General features: G+C 38.3%; 1 protein-coding gene across 1 annotated transcript; it reads left to right on the plus strand.

Annotated features, from left to right (window-relative positions):
• The first annotated feature begins 303 nt into the window (after positions 1–303).
• On the plus strand, positions 304–15,142 carry ATAD5 (ATPase family AAA domain containing 5). Its single transcript, XM_021537738.3, has 23 exons — positions 304–403; positions 1,240–3,014; positions 3,349–3,436; positions 4,111–4,272; positions 4,463–4,601; positions 5,087–5,171; positions 5,610–5,791; positions 5,978–6,135; positions 6,411–6,564; positions 6,787–7,080; positions 7,253–7,349; positions 7,774–7,856; positions 7,946–8,091; positions 8,223–8,373; positions 8,831–9,001; positions 9,185–9,300; positions 9,385–9,478; positions 9,709–9,773; positions 10,684–10,864; positions 11,524–11,711; positions 12,002–12,834; positions 13,928–14,092; positions 14,281–15,142. The coding sequence occupies exons 1-23, from the start codon at positions 332–334 to the stop codon at positions 14,357–14,359; spliced, it is 5,478 nt and encodes a 1,825-aa protein (XP_021393413.2). The 5' UTR covers positions 304–331; the 3' UTR covers positions 14,360–15,142.
• The last annotated feature ends 2,501 nt before the right edge of the window (positions 15,143–17,643 follow it).

Genomic DNA, 17,643 nt, shown 5'->3' on the forward strand with positions numbered 1-17,643 from the left:
GGGGGCGCGGCCTCGGCGGAGAAGGGGCGGGGCGACCGCGCGCCGGTCCGTCCGCGTCACGTGACCGGGACGACGGGCGGCTATTGGGCAGCGGGCGCGGGTCACGCGGGCGCCGCCCGAGGCCCCGCCCCCCGCCTTCCGCGCGGAGATCCGAATCTGGTCCCGCGCGCGCTTTTACCGCCCGCCCGGCGCGCGCGCCCGTCAGGCGGCGCCATCGGGGCCATGGCGGCGGCGCGCGCCCCCCGTCCCTGAGGCACCGCCCGGGGCCGAGGGCTCCGCGCTCCCCGCCCCGAGCGAGCCGGGAGGGCTCCGCGCCCGCTGCAGCCGGGGCATGGTGGGCAGGGTCGCCGTGGCCGCGGCGGCCGCCTCTCCCGTCCTCCCCGGGAACGACGGCGACGTTCAGGTGGGGACGCGGGCCGGGGTCGCGCTGTGAGGGCGGACAGAGGGGTTGCGGCTGGCGGGGGGCGCCCCTTTCGGCGTTCGCCCCTTTCGGCGTTCGCCTCTTTCGGCGTTCGCCCCTTTGGGTTCTGCCGGGACCGGCCCGTCCGCGGTACCGGGGGCCGTGAGGGGCCGCCCGCCCGGGCCGCGCTCCCGGCGCTGCTGACGCTCGGCGCAGCCCCGCGGGCCGGGCTGTCATTAATGGCATTCGAGGGGCTCTGGGAAGAGAGGTTTCCTGCTTCAGAGGGTGGGATTTCCGAGGAGTTCACCTTCTGGTAAGCCTGGAGTTATAAAAGTCTTTATGAGCCAAAATAGAAGTAAATGCTCTTTCATGGTTTGAATCATTATACGAGATAAGAATTCTCTTGTGTTCATTTTCTTTAAGTACTCTTAGAGGTACGCTGTCTTCCTAAGATGTGTCACATGTTTACGATAGGATCAGACCTTTTTAAGTGACGTTGGAATTCCCTCTTAAATGCTGCACAGAAGCTCTGGGGAGCATCTCAAGGCTGATCATCTGAATTGACCTAGACTTTCAGTCTTCCAGTATTGTGAAATCTCTGCAGAGCTGTTCTGAAGACCTTGTAATCCCATTCAGTTTTGACCATCTCAAGGTTTCAGAACAGGATTTTTATCTGAAACAGCAGAATCTTTATTTCAGGTGTAGATGTGAAAACATGGAGATAGAGTTCATGCATGCCCAGTCTGTGCACATTAACATGAATTTTTGTCTTCTAAAAAAGTTCTGTGTAAGTCATCGTAAGTTTTTTAAAACTAAGATTCGTGTTGTACCTTTTACAGCCATGCAAGAAGCGGCGAGAGGAAGATGCTTCTGCAAAAACGATCACAAGGTATTTTTCACCATTAGCAAAACCAGTGGATAAAGCATTGTCATCACCAAAATCCAACAACATCTTGGATTATTTTAAAAAGACATCTGCCGCTGAGAATGCTGGATTCGCAGTAGGACCTGGAGAAAATAAAACACTGTTGGACACTGATGATAAAGAGTGTAAATCATCTTTCAAGCCATTTTTAAAGCAGAAGAGAAAAGGGAAAAAAAACAATTTAAGTCATATGCTAAAAGAAGTTAAAGAATGTGAGAATGACCTTGAAATAGAAATTAGTAGTGATGACAGCAGAGAAATTAGAGGACTGCAACAAGACAGTAATGACTTTATTGCTTCTTGTACTCTAGAGGACAAAAAATGTGCAGGAGAATTAGCAGAAGATAACAGTCAAAGAGAAAACCTCCCAAACCTTATCCCCTCGAGAAAAAATGCAAAAAACTTTGGTTGTGAAACAAATGGATCAAAAAATAGGATAAAAAAATCAAGGAAAAGGAAGCACAAAGTAAATACTGATTTGTCTGAAAGTTCTTCACTGGAAAACCAGATTAATGAAATGTGTAAAAAGGAAACTGAAGATAAGACAAATGCAGTAGCAGAGTGTGATGCTGCTATTGGTGATTCCAGTTTTGAGGTTCCTAGGGATGATGGGACATCCCAGGTAAATAATTGTATAATAACTGTGTCATTTGAGGACTTTTTGAGAAGTCAGGGAGAAAATAATGTTGAAGAAGACACAAAGCCAGCAATGGACACTTCTGGTACAGCAAATGAAATGGACAAAAGTGATAGTGTTAGTGACCCAGAAAAGTGTGAGGAATCCCAACAGCTGCCACTCAGAACAGTGACTGTCCTGGCACAAGTTCATTCCATTCCCCCCAAATTACCTCCCTCAAATAAGGAGCAGAAAGGCTCTAGGAAAATAGCTTCCATTTTTTTGAAGCAGAAAGGACGTGTAGGGGAAAAAGAAAGCAGCCCAGCCCTCTTGGACAGTGAGCAAACCGAACAGGTGACTCAGAAAAGAAAATCTAACGTCGTTATTGAGGAAGAAGAATTGGAGCTGGCTGTACTGGAGACTGGAGGGGTGGATTCTCTGAGGCCAAAATGTACTCTGGAAGAAAAGCATCAGTTTATGAAAGCTTTTAAACAACCAACAGCAGATGTAACAAAAAGTGGAGTTAAAAAGGCACCTGGAAAACAAAAGCAAGCTGCTGCAAAGTGCTCAAAAGAAAAAGAGGAATCTGGAGATGTCATTCCTTCAAATAAAAGATTAGAAAGTGGAGTACCAGAAGATTATGTGGACAAATGTACACATTCTAAACCTAAAAGTGATAGAACTAAATCCAGAAGATCTAGGAAGGTTCAGAAAGAAGGAAACAGAAGAAAGAAGGCTTCAAAAACGAAGGAAACTGATGTGTCAAACACCAGCAATTATACTGGAGAAGAGGATTTGGGTCCTAGTGTTGTTACTGCGGAAAACACCTTAGATGTAATAATTTTATCAAGTCCAGAAGTGAATGAGTTAAGGAGGAGTTTAAGGCAGCAGAAAACCAAAACATCAACAAACATTACACCTAAAAAGCCCAGGAATAGAAGTGCCTGTTCTGCAGATGAATTAAGTCCATTAGAGACTTCCACCCCAAAAGCACACAGACAATCCTGCAAGAAAAGCAACATGTACAGAGCTGAGGTGATTACTGTGCCCTTTGATGGAAGCAGCCCAATAAGGTAAACTTCTTAGAGTCTATTCTACCTTTGCCCATTAATTGTATGCAAGTATTTTGAAAATAAGACATAATTATAAATGGATTGTATAGCAAAGTTGCATGGATACAGGTCATGGTGGGTAAAAATAGAGAAGAACCAAAGCTGACTATAAATTTGTTTGTAATAAAGACATCAAAAAAACCCCAACCAAGCAACAAAAAAAACCTCATCCACCAGTTGGAGAGTTGCTTCTGTTTACAGCACTGTATTTTTAAAGGTTTTGAAAATTAAATTGAGAGTAACATTTCCCTTTATTAAGCAGTAATAATTTCGTAATACTTTTTTCCCTAATTAGAATGAGGTTTACACGTATCAAAGCAGCTACAAAATCAAATAAAGCTGAAGCAATGAAAAATGAAGAGTCTCACTCCAAAAACACAAAGGTAATTTATGTAACAATTGGTGTCAGTATTTTGTAATTTCCTATATGGTTATAATTGTGGTGTATTCAGTATTGTGTAATAATACAATATGACAGTTCCCAGCTGTCCTATGGAAAAGGAATATACTCTCATTTATGATGAAATTTGAGATAGTTTCTTGTACCTTAGATCTTAAAACATGTTTTATTAGTAAAAATCCACCTTTCAAAACAGAAAAAATCCATAAAATAGCATGCTCCTGAGCTACAGGTTCTCAGGATGGGATATAGAAATCACTGGATGTGGCACTTAGTGCCATGGTTTAGTTGAAAAGGTAGTGACCATCAAGAGGTTGGACTTGATCTCAGAGGTCTTTTCCAACCTAAATGATCCAGTGATTTGTGACAGTGTTTGGGCACAGCAGAACAGCTGAGGCTTAAGAATGTCAGTGCCCATATTTGCTCCATGAAAAAAATTGAAGATCTCCTTGCAGGGCTTTCCCTCCCCTTTGAGAACTGTGGATATCATCTTGGTTTGATTGTCCTTTCAATTATTTCATTTTCTTTTTGATACCAAAGAAATTTTGCAACAATTGCCAATTTCTATAAAAGTGAAAAGTTATATCTATATGCAAAGTACTTAGTGAAGAGAGTGCCATTAATTGCTATTTCAGTTTTTTTGTTCTTTGTTAACAGATAAACAGTTCTAAAAACATATCTAAAGCAAAGCAGCTGATTGAAAAAGCAAAGGCTATACAGCAGAACAGATCAAAAATGAGTGAAGACCCAGCAGCTCCTGTGAGGCGCTCATCTCGGCAGCGAGCTCTTGCTGAGAAGAAGAAATTAGAAAAAAGTGATGTAAGGCTGTATTGTGGGGGAGGGGGGAGGATATTTTGATATATTTGTTATTGATATAAGCAACACAAATGATTCCTACTTGAGTCTTTACTAGAAGTGTTTGCAAGCTAAGGTGGATTATTTGCAATGTATTGTTAATAAAGGAGGAAAATTTATGTTGCCTTTCTTACTTGATTTGCTTTCCCTCTAGGAATCAGTAATAATTCTAGGTTCAAACGTGGATAGTGTCACAGCTACAGAGCAGAGCGTGAAGGAAAAGAAACTTCGGAGCTTAAATGATGTTTTGGGGAAGAAGTCTAAAAACTTGAAGGTTGCAAAGAACTCCAATGGTAACTGGGTTTTACTGGATGTGTTTATTTTTTATTACAGAAACTTTTTATATCATTGACTATTGTAACTTTACTTCATAAAGCTGCCTTTGCAGTATATTAATATTTTCTTCTGATTTGTCTTTATTTAATATTCCAATATATACCTTCCAGTTTTATAAGAATTAATAGTGAAGAGGTTATTTACATGTGTTGTTTTGCTTTTTCTTCATTCAGGGAAAACTGTTTATTTGAAAAATTGTCACCATATACCATGTTTTGTTGCATCTCCTTTTTTTTCCCTAATGTTAAAAAATAGCATCTGTACTGAGGAAATAATTAAAAACAAAGGTATAATGCGTTTTGTTAAAATACTCAACTTTCCCTTAAGAAAAGGAGATTCCCTGATAATGTTAAATGGAACATACAGGTAGTGAACACAGAAGCAAGGTTAGAATCTTGTATCAGTGTTAATCTAATGATAGATTTTTTTTACCTTTTTAAAGGGAAACTGGGATCTCCACCTTCCTGCCTAGGCAAAAATGTGCAGAGGTCTGCAGGTGAACCAATTGTGATCTTTGATGAAAGCAGGTCAGTTGTCAAGAGTGCAGTTGCTTAAACATCAAAATACGTTTCAAGGTTATGTTAACATTCTCTCATTTTACAGATTTAAATATACTTACTGAAATGTGCTATAAATATTCATGACTTTTATACTGATTAATATTTTAATCTGCTTGCAAAATTTTAGGAGTTTATTGGAGAGTTTCTCAACCATTTCAGAACCATATTACATGTCTGGAAATGTAGCTTATGACTGATGAAATAGAAATCCCAAATTGCATATAAAAATACAAAACCAAAAGAGAATTTTTTTTAGATTAAAATTTTTAACACAGAATTAATTTCAAACTAACCACATTAAAATTAATTTTAGCCATTCTGCTAGACTATCTTCAACTCGCTTGGAAGAGAATGTGATTAAATTTATCTTCTTTTCTTTCTTTTTCTTTTCTGTTTTCATTAAAGCCAAGATGCATCTGAAAATTCTCAAGACGGTGATCCGTTCAGAGCGAAACGGGAATTCCTGATGAGTGGATTGCCAGAGTCATTGAAAAGGCAGATTGCAAAGAAGGCAGCAGCAATGGAAGCATACTCTCTTGCAAGTTCCTGCTTTAAGACTGTTGTCCATGTACAGCAGAAGGATGACTGTAAGCTTGTGTTAAGCTTTTGGGTTTTGTTTAAATGTACATAATGTGTTTGTCTGATTTGGACAGAAACTGTTTCCTTCTGACAAAAGCAAAATACTTCACTAAAGAGAGAAGACCAGCCCATTTGTTTTCCCTAGAATAGAAGTTAACTCTTGTTTTGTTTTTGGTGGGGATTCTTTTTTGTAGGTTCTTCAATGTGGAAATTGCAATCACCATCATGTCCTCTATTAACTAAGCTGAGGGAACTGAGTACTGAAGTCACAAACATCACAAAAATCACTCTCTCTCTTGGTGAATTTTCCACTGTGAATTCAAAACTAACTGGAAATTGTTCTGCACCTGCGGTTAGTACTTTAAATTCAAATTGTTTTGATACTTGTTTGGAGTTATGTTTTTTAATAATTCCTGTTGTTAGAATTTGTTTCAATCCTGTAATTTGTTTATATTTTTTTAATTGCTCTGTGTATGAGTTACTCATTTTGCATCTTACCATTAGGCAGTTCTCATTAGTTCTTAACAGTTTATGTTAATCTCTGAATTTAACAAGATATTGCCAGTTTAAATTATGCAAAACATTCTTTGTAAAGTCTTTGAGTAATTCTCTGTGTGTGTATTCTAGCTTTCAGGCCACCGACCAGCTTTTCCTGATGCATTCAACAAGGATTTGCTAGATGAGATTGTGACTTCTAATTCTCAGTTTCCAGTGAGAAAATACTACTCCAGGTTCCTGAAAAAGCAAACTGAGAGGTTGGCTTTGGAAAGCAGTACACAAGGTTAGGAATTTATGTAGGGAGAAAACCACCCTCACTCTCTCTGTCATTAAAAAACAACAGGGAATTAAAAAAATGTTACTGAAGGAATACTGTTGTTGGAAATAAATTGATTCTCACATTTTAGGTTATTTTGACCAAATTCTTCAAATATGGCTCAAGCAAATGTGCAGTAGTAATGGACATAGCCTGAAATTTTAAATGGATGTAATTTTTTTTTCTTAGAAAGCAGAGATAGCACTGCAGATCTTGATGTAGTTGAGAAACATCCTGACAATTGGAAGGAAACGAAGAGGAAAAGGAAAGAAACAGAAGACCGTAAATCAAAAAGAAGAAAACAAACTGAAGGTACAGAGACTGAAATGAAATCAAGAGTTTCGAGGAACCTTATTCCTCCCGTATCTGGAGAAAAACAGGCAGAGACAGGACAAACCACACGCTTGGGAAAAAACAAGACCCAGAAACCAGATAGTGTGACAGAACACCCTGGGTGTTTATCAGATCCAAGCGCACTTTCAGGTAACTGCATCTCCTGTCTCATTTTAATCTTTGCATTGAGGAAGTGTATGTGTGATATATGTCAGCTTTCCACTGTGATGCAAAAATCAAATCTAGTCCTGGTACTCTTCTGGATTTGGTGAATTCTATTGCATGAAGAACTGTTTAAAAATGGATAATATTTTTTCTGTAGGTGTGGAAAAGGAAGATATGCTCTGGACAGAAAAATATCAGCCTCAAGATTCCAGTGAACTTGTAGGGAACAAGAAAGAAATTGAAAGGCTGCACAGGTCAGAAACTGGGACATGGATCCATTCCTAAAATTGACTCAAAACCTCATTTACTTGATAATGCTCAAGCACTGAGAGAGCAGTACTTGTCTGTACTTCCCTACAAGCATCCTGATCTTGACCTTGCTGTACTATCTTCTTTTGATAGGAATTTAACACTGAAGTCCACCTAACACATTTTGCTTTCAGTTAAATTTTACTTGTTTTTATACCAATCGGCTAACAGAATGGAGAATGAAAAAGGAAACCTTTTCTACAAAAGAATCAAATCCTGAATATTTTTTTGCTTTTATCTGAAAGGACTTGATAGGTTTCTGTGGGGTAGCAAGTAGCTGTCTCCTAGTTTTATGCTCTGTTCCATCTTAATTTGGTTCACTTAATTCACCAGCAATTTTTATTCCAGTTTTCTTCCTTTCTTTTATAGTTGGTTAAAAGAATGGAAAAAGAGAGCTGATTTGGAAGAAAAACGAAATCAGAAGAGGGAAAAGGAGGACAAAGAGCAAGAAGGTACTGACAGAATTAATGTAGCTTCTCTTTTGTTGAAAGTTTGCAAAGAATTATACTAATCCTTTATTTTCTTTTTAATAATTCTACAGATTCTTTAAGCAGCCTTGACTTTAAAGATAATAAATCTGATATTGAGGAAGAAATAACCCTTTGCAACACGGTTCTGATAACTGGCCCACCAGGAGTGGGGAAAACTGCTGCAGTGTATGCTTGTGCTCAGGAGCTTGGGTTTAAGGTGTGTGGAGTTCTTTCTTTCCTCAGTGCATTTTTCTTATTTATAGCTAATAATACAAAAGCATTTGTAATACAAGATGTCTACAATTGAATTTTCTTTTTTTTTTTTTTGTAAATTAAATACCATTGCAGATATTTGAAGTCAATGCCTCTTGCCAGCGTAGTGGGAGGCAGATTCTGTCTCAGCTGAAAGAAGCTACTCAGTCTCATCAAGTGGACAAAAAAGGTGTGAATGCACACAAGCCTTGCTTTTTTAACAGTTGTAGCACTACCAAGTCACCAAGTAAGTGTCGTGGTTCTTATCTGGGGTTCTTTGTTTTGTCTGAATTATGGGGTGGGTTTTACAGAGGTGAGAAGGTTGTTAAAGACTGAATTCCCAAAACAAGTTTTAGATATCAGTTGTTTTTTAAAAGATAGCAAATTTAGCTTACCTGGCCATAATAGTAAGAGCTGGTCTGTTGGTTAACACAACTACAGACCAAATTAAATAATGACTTTATTAAAATACTGACTCTTGATTACATTATTTCTGCAGTGGTGGAGCAAATGTTGTGGCATTTGAATAGAAAGTTGAACAGAAAGCTTTTCCTATAACAAGAGAAAAGGAAAACAAGCAAAAAATCAGCACAGTAAATCTGTCGTTTACCACAGATAAAAAATGGGTTTTACTTTAAGTTTGTCTGAGAAATATCAGTTTGATATGTCTCCAGATGAAGTTTAATATAAAACATGCCTTGCAGAAAAAATGTATTCTCCAAAGAAAGTTATTTCTCCAAGAAAACCACCGCTGTCACCAAAAGGAGCAGGATTAAAACGAAGCTTGCCCTCTAAAACACTTGCAAACTACTTCAAAATTTCTGCCAAACATAAAGATGTTGGTGGAGAATCAACATCTGAAGAAAAAACTGGAGGTAAGGTATTCCGTTTTAATAATGAATTACCTTTGGAGATGGAAATGCTACACCATGTATGTGGAGCTGTGTGGAGAAATGATTAAATTCTCTTAAGTATTTGATACATGGGGGATATTTGAAGCTAGCACCTGGAAAGCATTAAATAGTTTCACTCCTCCTTCCTGCTCAATTATTTTGCAGGAAATACTCAGAATTCATTGGAAGTAAAGAAAGATGCTCATATTAAGTCAATAAACAAAGAAGAAGGAGGAGAACACAACAGGAAAAGTGCAACATCTCTCATTCTTTTTGAAGAGGTAAAATTCACATGAAATGTACTGTGACTGTTCAGAGCTTGTAACTGCTGCTGAAGCTATTGATACTATGTTTGTTTTCTGTAGGTGGATATAATATTTGATGAAGATGCAGGATTCCTAAGTGCAATAAAGACATTCATGGCAACTGCAAAGAGACCTGTAATTCTTACCACCAATGGTGAGTAATGTTTGTGACAGTAATTAGACTTTACAGACAGAACAACCACTTTTAATTAGAGGCTGTAAATGGTGATGGTTGAATACTGCTCCTAAATGCAAAATTAAATGAGTGGAGACTGTAAAGCAAGTATCTGAGTGTTGAATAAAGGTAGTGTCTGCTCTAATGGATAAAGAAAATAACTAGGTTTGAACATAATGTCATGACAGTTCACTGATCTCTCTTTATAGATCCAACATTTAGCTTAATGTTTGATGGCTATTTTGAAGAGATCAACTTTAAAACCCCTTCCTTGGTAAGTCTGTGCCTGGAAATGCAGGTACATCTTAAGCAAGTAATTGTCAGCTGATTTCAGTTTGAAATTTAAATGTTGGGGTAGGTTTATATATTTCTGATGTAACATATTTGTTTGATCAGAGACAGACATGTCTTTGAGATTTATGTAAGGATGTAGGATGTATTTATCTTTACATGTAGAAGCTGTTTTAATAGCATGGAAGATTTATTTTCCAAACAATTTAGTGGCGCTGAGAGTTACAATAAGAACATCACTTAATCACTTCATTTAGTTTTTAGAATGTATTTAGATAAATATCTGATGCCTCTGATCTGAAGGTTGGTTATGCCAGTACTGGTTCATTCATTAAAAATTATAGCAGTTATTTTAGAAGTATTATGGCTTATTCCTTTAATGTAAACACTAGAGTTCTGTGCAGCAAATAGTTTTATTTGCACCTATGTATTAGGTGAAAAACCTAAATAAATGAGAATCAGAAGGACCTAGTTACTGAGAAGGTGAAATTTTGTAATGTGAAACTGAAAACCTGTTGGACTTCCAGGCAATTGCAGAATTAAAAGAAAGAATGCAAGAAAAACCTTTAAAATTAATATATTTCAGTAAAAGCTGATCACTGGTGATGAGAAGCAAAGTGTAGGTAGCCTCAGGACCATAAGCAGAATATGTTTGTGTGTTTGTTTTTAATTATTTCTAAATTGAACTTAATTCTCTGACATGGGCTACATAGATTGGGTAGTTTGCTTTTCCTTACAGGTTTTAATCTAACTGTAATCTAATTTAATAAACTAATCGTCTGTATTAAAAGGCAAAATGTATTGCAAGCATAAATAGAATAATTTGCTCTTGTGTGACTACCTGCAGTGTGACTGGCAGGAGTTGTTTCAGTGTCTCTGTAACTCTTGTTTAGTTAAACTCTGTGAGCTACCTCCAAGCTCTGTGCCTGGCTGAGAACCTACGGACAGATGTGAAAGACTTGGCTGCTCTCCTGACCACAAATAACTGTGATATCAGACAAAGTGTCCTGTGCTTACAGTTCTGGGTTAGAAGTGGAGGTGGATGCTTGAAAGAGAAGTGTTTGGCACTCCATGGTATGTTGATTTAATTTAATATTTTAAAAATATTTATCTAAACATGATTTTGACTAAATTGAAGCATTATTAGACATGTATGAATAAATGGTAACTTCTTGTAAGACTCCTAAATTTGGGGAGAGGATGCTTCTGCTATTTTTAGCTACTTCCAAGCCTTGTATTAGTACTTAAGGAACTTAATTTTGAGGGTTTTATTGCCTGTCAATATGGTACTTATCTCCTTAAACTAGGCAAAGAAGGAAACCAGTAGTGATTTTCCTCAGAGTTTGCAGTTCTTTATCTATATAGCTGTAGGCAATTCACCTAGAAGAAGCATAGCTGAAAAAGGGCTAAAAGTGGGACAGCTGGCAAGCAGGCAGGGGTAGGAACTTGATCCCAAAGGGTTCAGGAAGAGTTTAGGGGTGTGAGGGAGTGGCAGGGAAGACAAGCAAGGCACAGCCTCTTTGAAAGGTTACGTGGGAAGCAGGAGAGCAGTTTGGTAGCACTGACAGCAGTGATGTGGGCATAGGGATGTCTCATTTCAGCTGCTCTGTTCCACCAGCACCACAGCAAGAGGTGACAGTTACAGCATCCTTTGTGCCAGGAATTGAGGCAAAGAGGTGGAAAATCAATTTTATGTTGTTCCCTTTCAAGTAAAGCCTGTTATCTCTGTGCAGGAGAAGAGACAAGGAAGTCAGATAATGTCATTCATCCTGCAAAGAGTAAGGATTCCAAGGTGGAATTTTCTCAAGCTGATGATTCACATCTTCAGGAGTTTCCAAAATGTGATACAGGCTGTGTAGAGACGTTGCTTGGCCTCAAGAACATTCTGTTGCCTTCAGAAGATTTGTTTACATTTCTTAAGGTATTTTTGTAGTTGATTTGGTAATACTTTGAATGATTGTCAGACAACTGAGTATAACCATCACCAGGAATAGCATCATCTTAGAAGCAAATCTCTGAAAAGGTTTGTTGTAGAAATTGGACAATTCCATGGTTAGGTACAATCTGAACTGGGGTGGTCTCCTGCAAGCAAAACAGTCCCTCACCTCATTAGCACAAAGCCAGGAGTGTGAGATTTTCTATAATAACCTTTTTATTTTAAATAAATTAATTTTAATATGTTGATAAAGCTTTCATATTATTATTTTACAGCACAAAATCACAACTATGGAGGAATGGAATAAATTGCTGCAGCTCCTCACAGAATTCCAGATGAAGCATGTGGATTTTGTATATAGTAATCTTGAACTTATTCTTCCCTTACCAGTGCAAGTTCTGTCAAACCAGTCTGAAGCCTCAAAGTCTACACTTGAAAGGACTACTATAGTTTCTTCAAAAGACAGATCTACTAAGAGTTCTTGCTCTAGAAAGAGTAGCCCTGGGAAAAGGTCTAAAAAGACAAAGGCTCAGAAAAGGCTTGAGCTATTGGATGATAGTGACTTATTTGATTCTGAGCTGAACTATTCTGCTGAATTCATAACTTTACCATCAGACAGTCCTAAGTCATATGCTGAAATGAATAAAAAACAATCAAAGTTGCTGGTGCATAAAGAACAAAAAGAAGTTAAAGCTAAAACCTCAGTAAATGAAAGAAGGTCTGCAGTTGTTTTTCAGTGCCTGAATTCACTGACTGAGTTTGTGGAAAACATGTCCTTCCTGGATTGCTGTGTAAACACTAACACCAGGGAACCACTAGAGTTTTCTAAAAGTGAAGAATTTCATTGGACAAATGCCAAAATCAGAAATGGTCTTTGTGATGAGTTTAGTATAGAAAATACTGATTGGTGGAGTTCCCAGAGCTGTAGTGAAATAAAGGCAGCTATTGAAGCACTCAGCTTCACTAAAAGTTCTGTTAATATTTCACAAAATTTGGCATCCTTTTCAACTACCAGTAAAACACCTGAAAGTGATCAGCTGAAGGGACTTACTTTGCCTATCTCAAACACAAGGAATTGCATATCCTTCAGTCAGGCACCTGATTCAAGGTAAGACTTTGTTAATATTTCTGGAGTGTAATGCAGTAATTTGTCAAGAAGAGCATTTCACAGGGTGTAGGACCTTCAGAATTGATGTATAAAGATTTATACCATGATGACTGTTGCCAGTATGCCTCAAAACACTGCAATATATTGTTCATTGTGCTTTTACAACCTTAAATTAACTTCTTGTCAATCTGCAAGATTGACTTTTCTTAAACAGCCTGACTCTAATGTTGTTAAGGAATGGTGGCATTAGTCTAGTTACTTTAAAAATGGACAAACAGCACTACCACCCCCAAAAGAATAACAGAACCCTAAAGGAATGGCTTTTTCAAGACAGATGGGATTCTGCAAGTAGCAAACATGTAAATTTGTCACCTGCTCATACTGAACTCATGTTAAGTGTGTTGGTAAGTGTTGCTTGATGAAAACCTAACAAAATCCAAAGTAAATTCTTTGTAATAATTTATGCTAACAAAGAATAACCTTTAATACATTCTAAAAGACCAAAGAATACTCTCAAGTGTGAACATGGAACATTGTTTTTAACATAAACAAGTCATCATAGGTAAAATTGGCACAATGGGTACTTAGCCATTCAGAAGTCTTAACAGGAAAATGGCTTAGAGCCTTTCTTCTGCAAGTCAGTACCCAGAGGAGCAATGGCAGAATTGATCTGACCATGCATCCTGTAACCAGGTTTATGTCATGGGTTAGACACCTGGACCTGACAATGATATTCTGGCAAATACCAATTGCATAATGCTTTTTATTTTTGAAGACCACAGATGCTTTCAGTTGTGGTTGTACTGAACCTCAGATCTGTATCTAGACTGAAGAGCTCACCAGATCAGACTCCTGATTAAGACAAGAGCTTTGGCCAAACAAACTGCTGGCCCTCATGTTTCTGTCCAGGTGCAGCTTTGTGATGCTGTGTAAGCAGCACACAATTAGAAGCTGGAGACATCTGATCCATTGGGATGCAGTTCTGGACATCAATTTAATGGAGTTTTAAACCAGTGGCTTTGATCCTAAAGAAATAAAATCATCAGTGCACATTCTTGTATAGGAAAAAATAAAGCTTCATTCTCTGTTTTAGCACTTACAGAAAAGCACAGAAGAGGCTGGCTGTCATCGAAACTGTATTTTCCAGAAGTCCTTTAAACCTGGGCAATAAGCAAGCCAGTACCCTTGAATACCTCCCCACTCTCCGCAGTATCTGTAGGTCTGAGAAGCTTAAAGAGCAAGGGAAGGCTAAAAGAAGGTAAGTTTGGGTTTTCCTAAATCTTGCTACATTTCATTATGGAAGGTAGTTAAGGATTTTAATAAAATATTTTGTCAAGTAATTCTAGGCAAGGAAAGTGGACATTTGTCTCTCAAAGTAATAAAATTGCCTTATATTTGGAAATAACTTTGTTCACTTAACAATAATTTTTACTTTTTTTTTAATAGGTTCTTGCATTATCTTGAAGGGATTCATCTTGAAATACCCAGACAAACGATAAATGGTCTGTCTTTGGACTTCCCTTAAAATTGCCAACACCAGATATACTTTGTGCCTAATGGTGGTATTCTCACCATAGCTTGTTTGGGTTTTTTTAATTACCACATTATTGTATATTCAGAGCCATTGTATATTGAATTTTTATAATTATTTAAAATAATGTATATATCTATTGTCATTATACTGCTCTCCACAGCTGAAATGTGGGTTTGTTTGGTGCTTGTCCAGTAAGGGCATTCAGAACATTCAATGCACAAACTGTTCAGTGGGGACTTCTTGCTCTCTTTCTCTCTAATTTGTGGATCACATAGCAAGAAGTCCTTTTGTAACAACCAACTGTGACAACTTCCACAGTACAGTTGCTGTTTTCTGAGGAGACTGTTTTGTTCAAACAAATAACGTGAGGTGGGAGGGGGCACAGAGAAGATGCGACAAGTCCTTCAAAGTCTAAATGACTAAAACCAATTCTTCACTTCAACCACAGGGAACAAAGTCCTTTCAAAGCACTATGCCTCAATGTACATATATTTGTATACATTCCTTTCATTGTTTACAACTGTCAGATCTGCATGTTAATCTCCTAAAAAGGTAGAGAAATTACTGTAGCTCAACATGGTCTCAAGAGATTTAGGCAAGATTTTGTAAATAACAATTATCTCAGCGTTACTTGGGTACAGGAATATTTAACTACTTCTAGTCTTGTTTATTGTGTTCTATTCTTGAACTTCTTTTTTTGTACTTGACAAGACTTCAGCCTGATTATTTGTAATTGAATCAGTTTTTATACTACAATAAATTTGTGAGACTTTGCTACAATCTCAATGTTTCTGTTGCATGAAAGGTAAAACTCCTGAAACATATTTTTTAAAGGATTTTAAAACTGAAGTTAGTTCAGCCATGTACTTTCCTGCCTTTTCTTTGCAGTTGGACTGTTCCTGTTCCTCAAACTGGGTCAGACTGCTGCCATGCAGTGGTGCTCCACTTACCTCAACATGTCTATAAAAATAAGGAAGGGCATTTGCTAGTTCTGGTCTCATTTTACATGTTTCATGTGTTAAAGATGTTCAGGAATTAGAAATATTTCTGGAAAGAGTGAATTATTTTAAGCTTCTGCATTGTAGATCATCTTTATTCTTTCCATAGTCCAGAATTATAAAAAAAAGAAAAATTGTGGTGGCTGTTAAAATCTTCATGGCTTGATTTTTGTATCAACAGTCTATGCTTCTCCTGTATGATTTGTAAAAATAAATACATATTCTAATTTTTTTAAAATAACAAAGTAAAAGTGTATCTGTTCACTGCTTTCTAAAGGCACTATCAATCTAATTAGATTACAATGAAGACCTACATAAATCAGAAACAAGTCCTATAAAGTAGTAGTATTTTAGGAAATTCAGGGATTATTTGAAAGACCCAAATTAGAAAGCAGTGAGAGCCACTTTATCTTCTTCTGAAGTCAGCTTTCTGGTTTTAATTAGTGCCTTAAGAAGTTGTTTACAGAATCTGCTGTGCTGTTCACAAGGTAAGCTGGAATTCAAGTATTTCCCTTCTTGATCAGATATTTACCACATGAAATCACCTCAAGCTAGTCTGAATTAAAGATAATCTGTGTGTGATGATTCGAGTTCTGATAAAATTAGCACCTTTGGATTTTTATGCATCAGGTATGAGCATCTTTTGTATGCTAGAATAAAGCAAGTTTCCAGGAGGAATGGGCTTGAGGAAGAGGGACTTGGGGCTAGTTTTGACCAACTCTGCTTAGAAAGAAATGCTTCATAAACTCCATTCCAGTACTGTGAAATTTGCCTACTTTTGATGCAAAATATTTTCCTGCAATGGTTTGGGCCCTGGTTAGTCCTGTATGTACTGCCCCTCCAGCTAACTTCTGTGTCTTGAAATCAGAAGTAAAAACAACTGGAGTTTCACAATGACTCTCTCCCATTTAAGCAGCAGCTGTTAATAGGTATACAGCAACTTAAAAGCAAAACCAACAACCTTGTTCTTGGGGAAATCTCAACCAAGTTTCAAGCTTTTCTTGCTCTTTACTGTCATTCCAATATTGCTTTCCAGAATGTAAATTAGGGTGACATTCTACCATCCCATGAATAATATAGAAAAAAGCAGTTATGGTTGCAGGAATGAGCCAAAGGCTTAGACTGTGTTAATGCTACTGCAGAATAGAAGTTGGAAGAGGAAGGACCCCTTCAAGAGCAAGACTCTCAAGTCTTTGTGAAAAATATATATATAAAAATAACCACTCCCCAAATGTCATACAAAATGTTCCTTTTATTCCACAGGAGTTATAAGGACACTACAAAAATTAAGCTAGCAAAAAGCTTTGGTGTATGGCTTGCAAGATTACCTGGGGAAAGTTAGATCTTCATTTACATTCCAGTATGCAACGGTTCCTAGAGGGGGAATGCTGAAAAGAGATTCTGTGTAAGTAGCTGAACAACTTTTTCAGATATTCTGCTGGTGTGTATTTCATAACTTTACAACAGTTACAAATTAAAAGGCCTAATACTATTTAGTACCTACCTAGGAGATGGACAAAAGGTTTCAGTATTTGGAACTGTTAATACATGTCTCCTGATTGTTTAGGCGTCTACAAAATTGTAGTGTTTTTACAAGATTGTAGATAAACTTTACTAAAGAAGCATTGTGTATTATACTGCTTCACTATAGCAGTGCAAATCAGCAATGCAAATTAAATTAACCCAAAACTAGAAAAATGTTTGAATACCTCTTAATCTTTTCCTAAAATAATTAACTGTCTTGAAAATCTTTGTCTCATATTTTTATCTTTGTCTTTTGTCTTAGATGAACTGAATATGAAGGCACGATTTTTTGGCATTTGCTTTACCGTGGAAGAGGAACATTTTCAGTAGGGTTGAAATGCTGTATTGTCCGTGTGTTGAGCTATGTGGACAGAGTTTTTCTGGCAGTGCTTGGTGTCACCGAGCTCCCTCAGAGCCTGTGCCGAGTACTCGCAGTGGGGCAGAGCTGCGCTGGGAGGGCGGGACTCACCTGGCCGGCGGTGCCGCTGCTTTTTCGGTCAATGTCTGGGGCGCGGCTGCCGTTCTGTTCGCCCAGCAAGCTTTGTAAAGTTTCTTTTTTAACAGAGATGGGGCTGGGGCAAGCCCCGAGGTGCGCGGACGAGCCCTCCTGGCCACAGACCCTTCTTACTAATGAAGTGCCAGCGCAGGAACTTCGGACTCGTTCCGGGAAAGCTGCCGGGGACCGGGCCAGGGCGGGGACGCTGGGCGGGTGCTGGCGGGCCGGGCCGGGGGAACGCGCGCTCCGAGCCGCCT

This window comes from Lonchura striata, chromosome 19 (assembly GCF_046129695.1).
Source record: "Lonchura striata isolate bLonStr1 chromosome 19, bLonStr1.mat, whole genome shotgun sequence".
NCBI classification, from domain to species: Eukaryota; Metazoa; Chordata; class Aves; order Passeriformes; family Estrildidae; genus Lonchura; species Lonchura striata.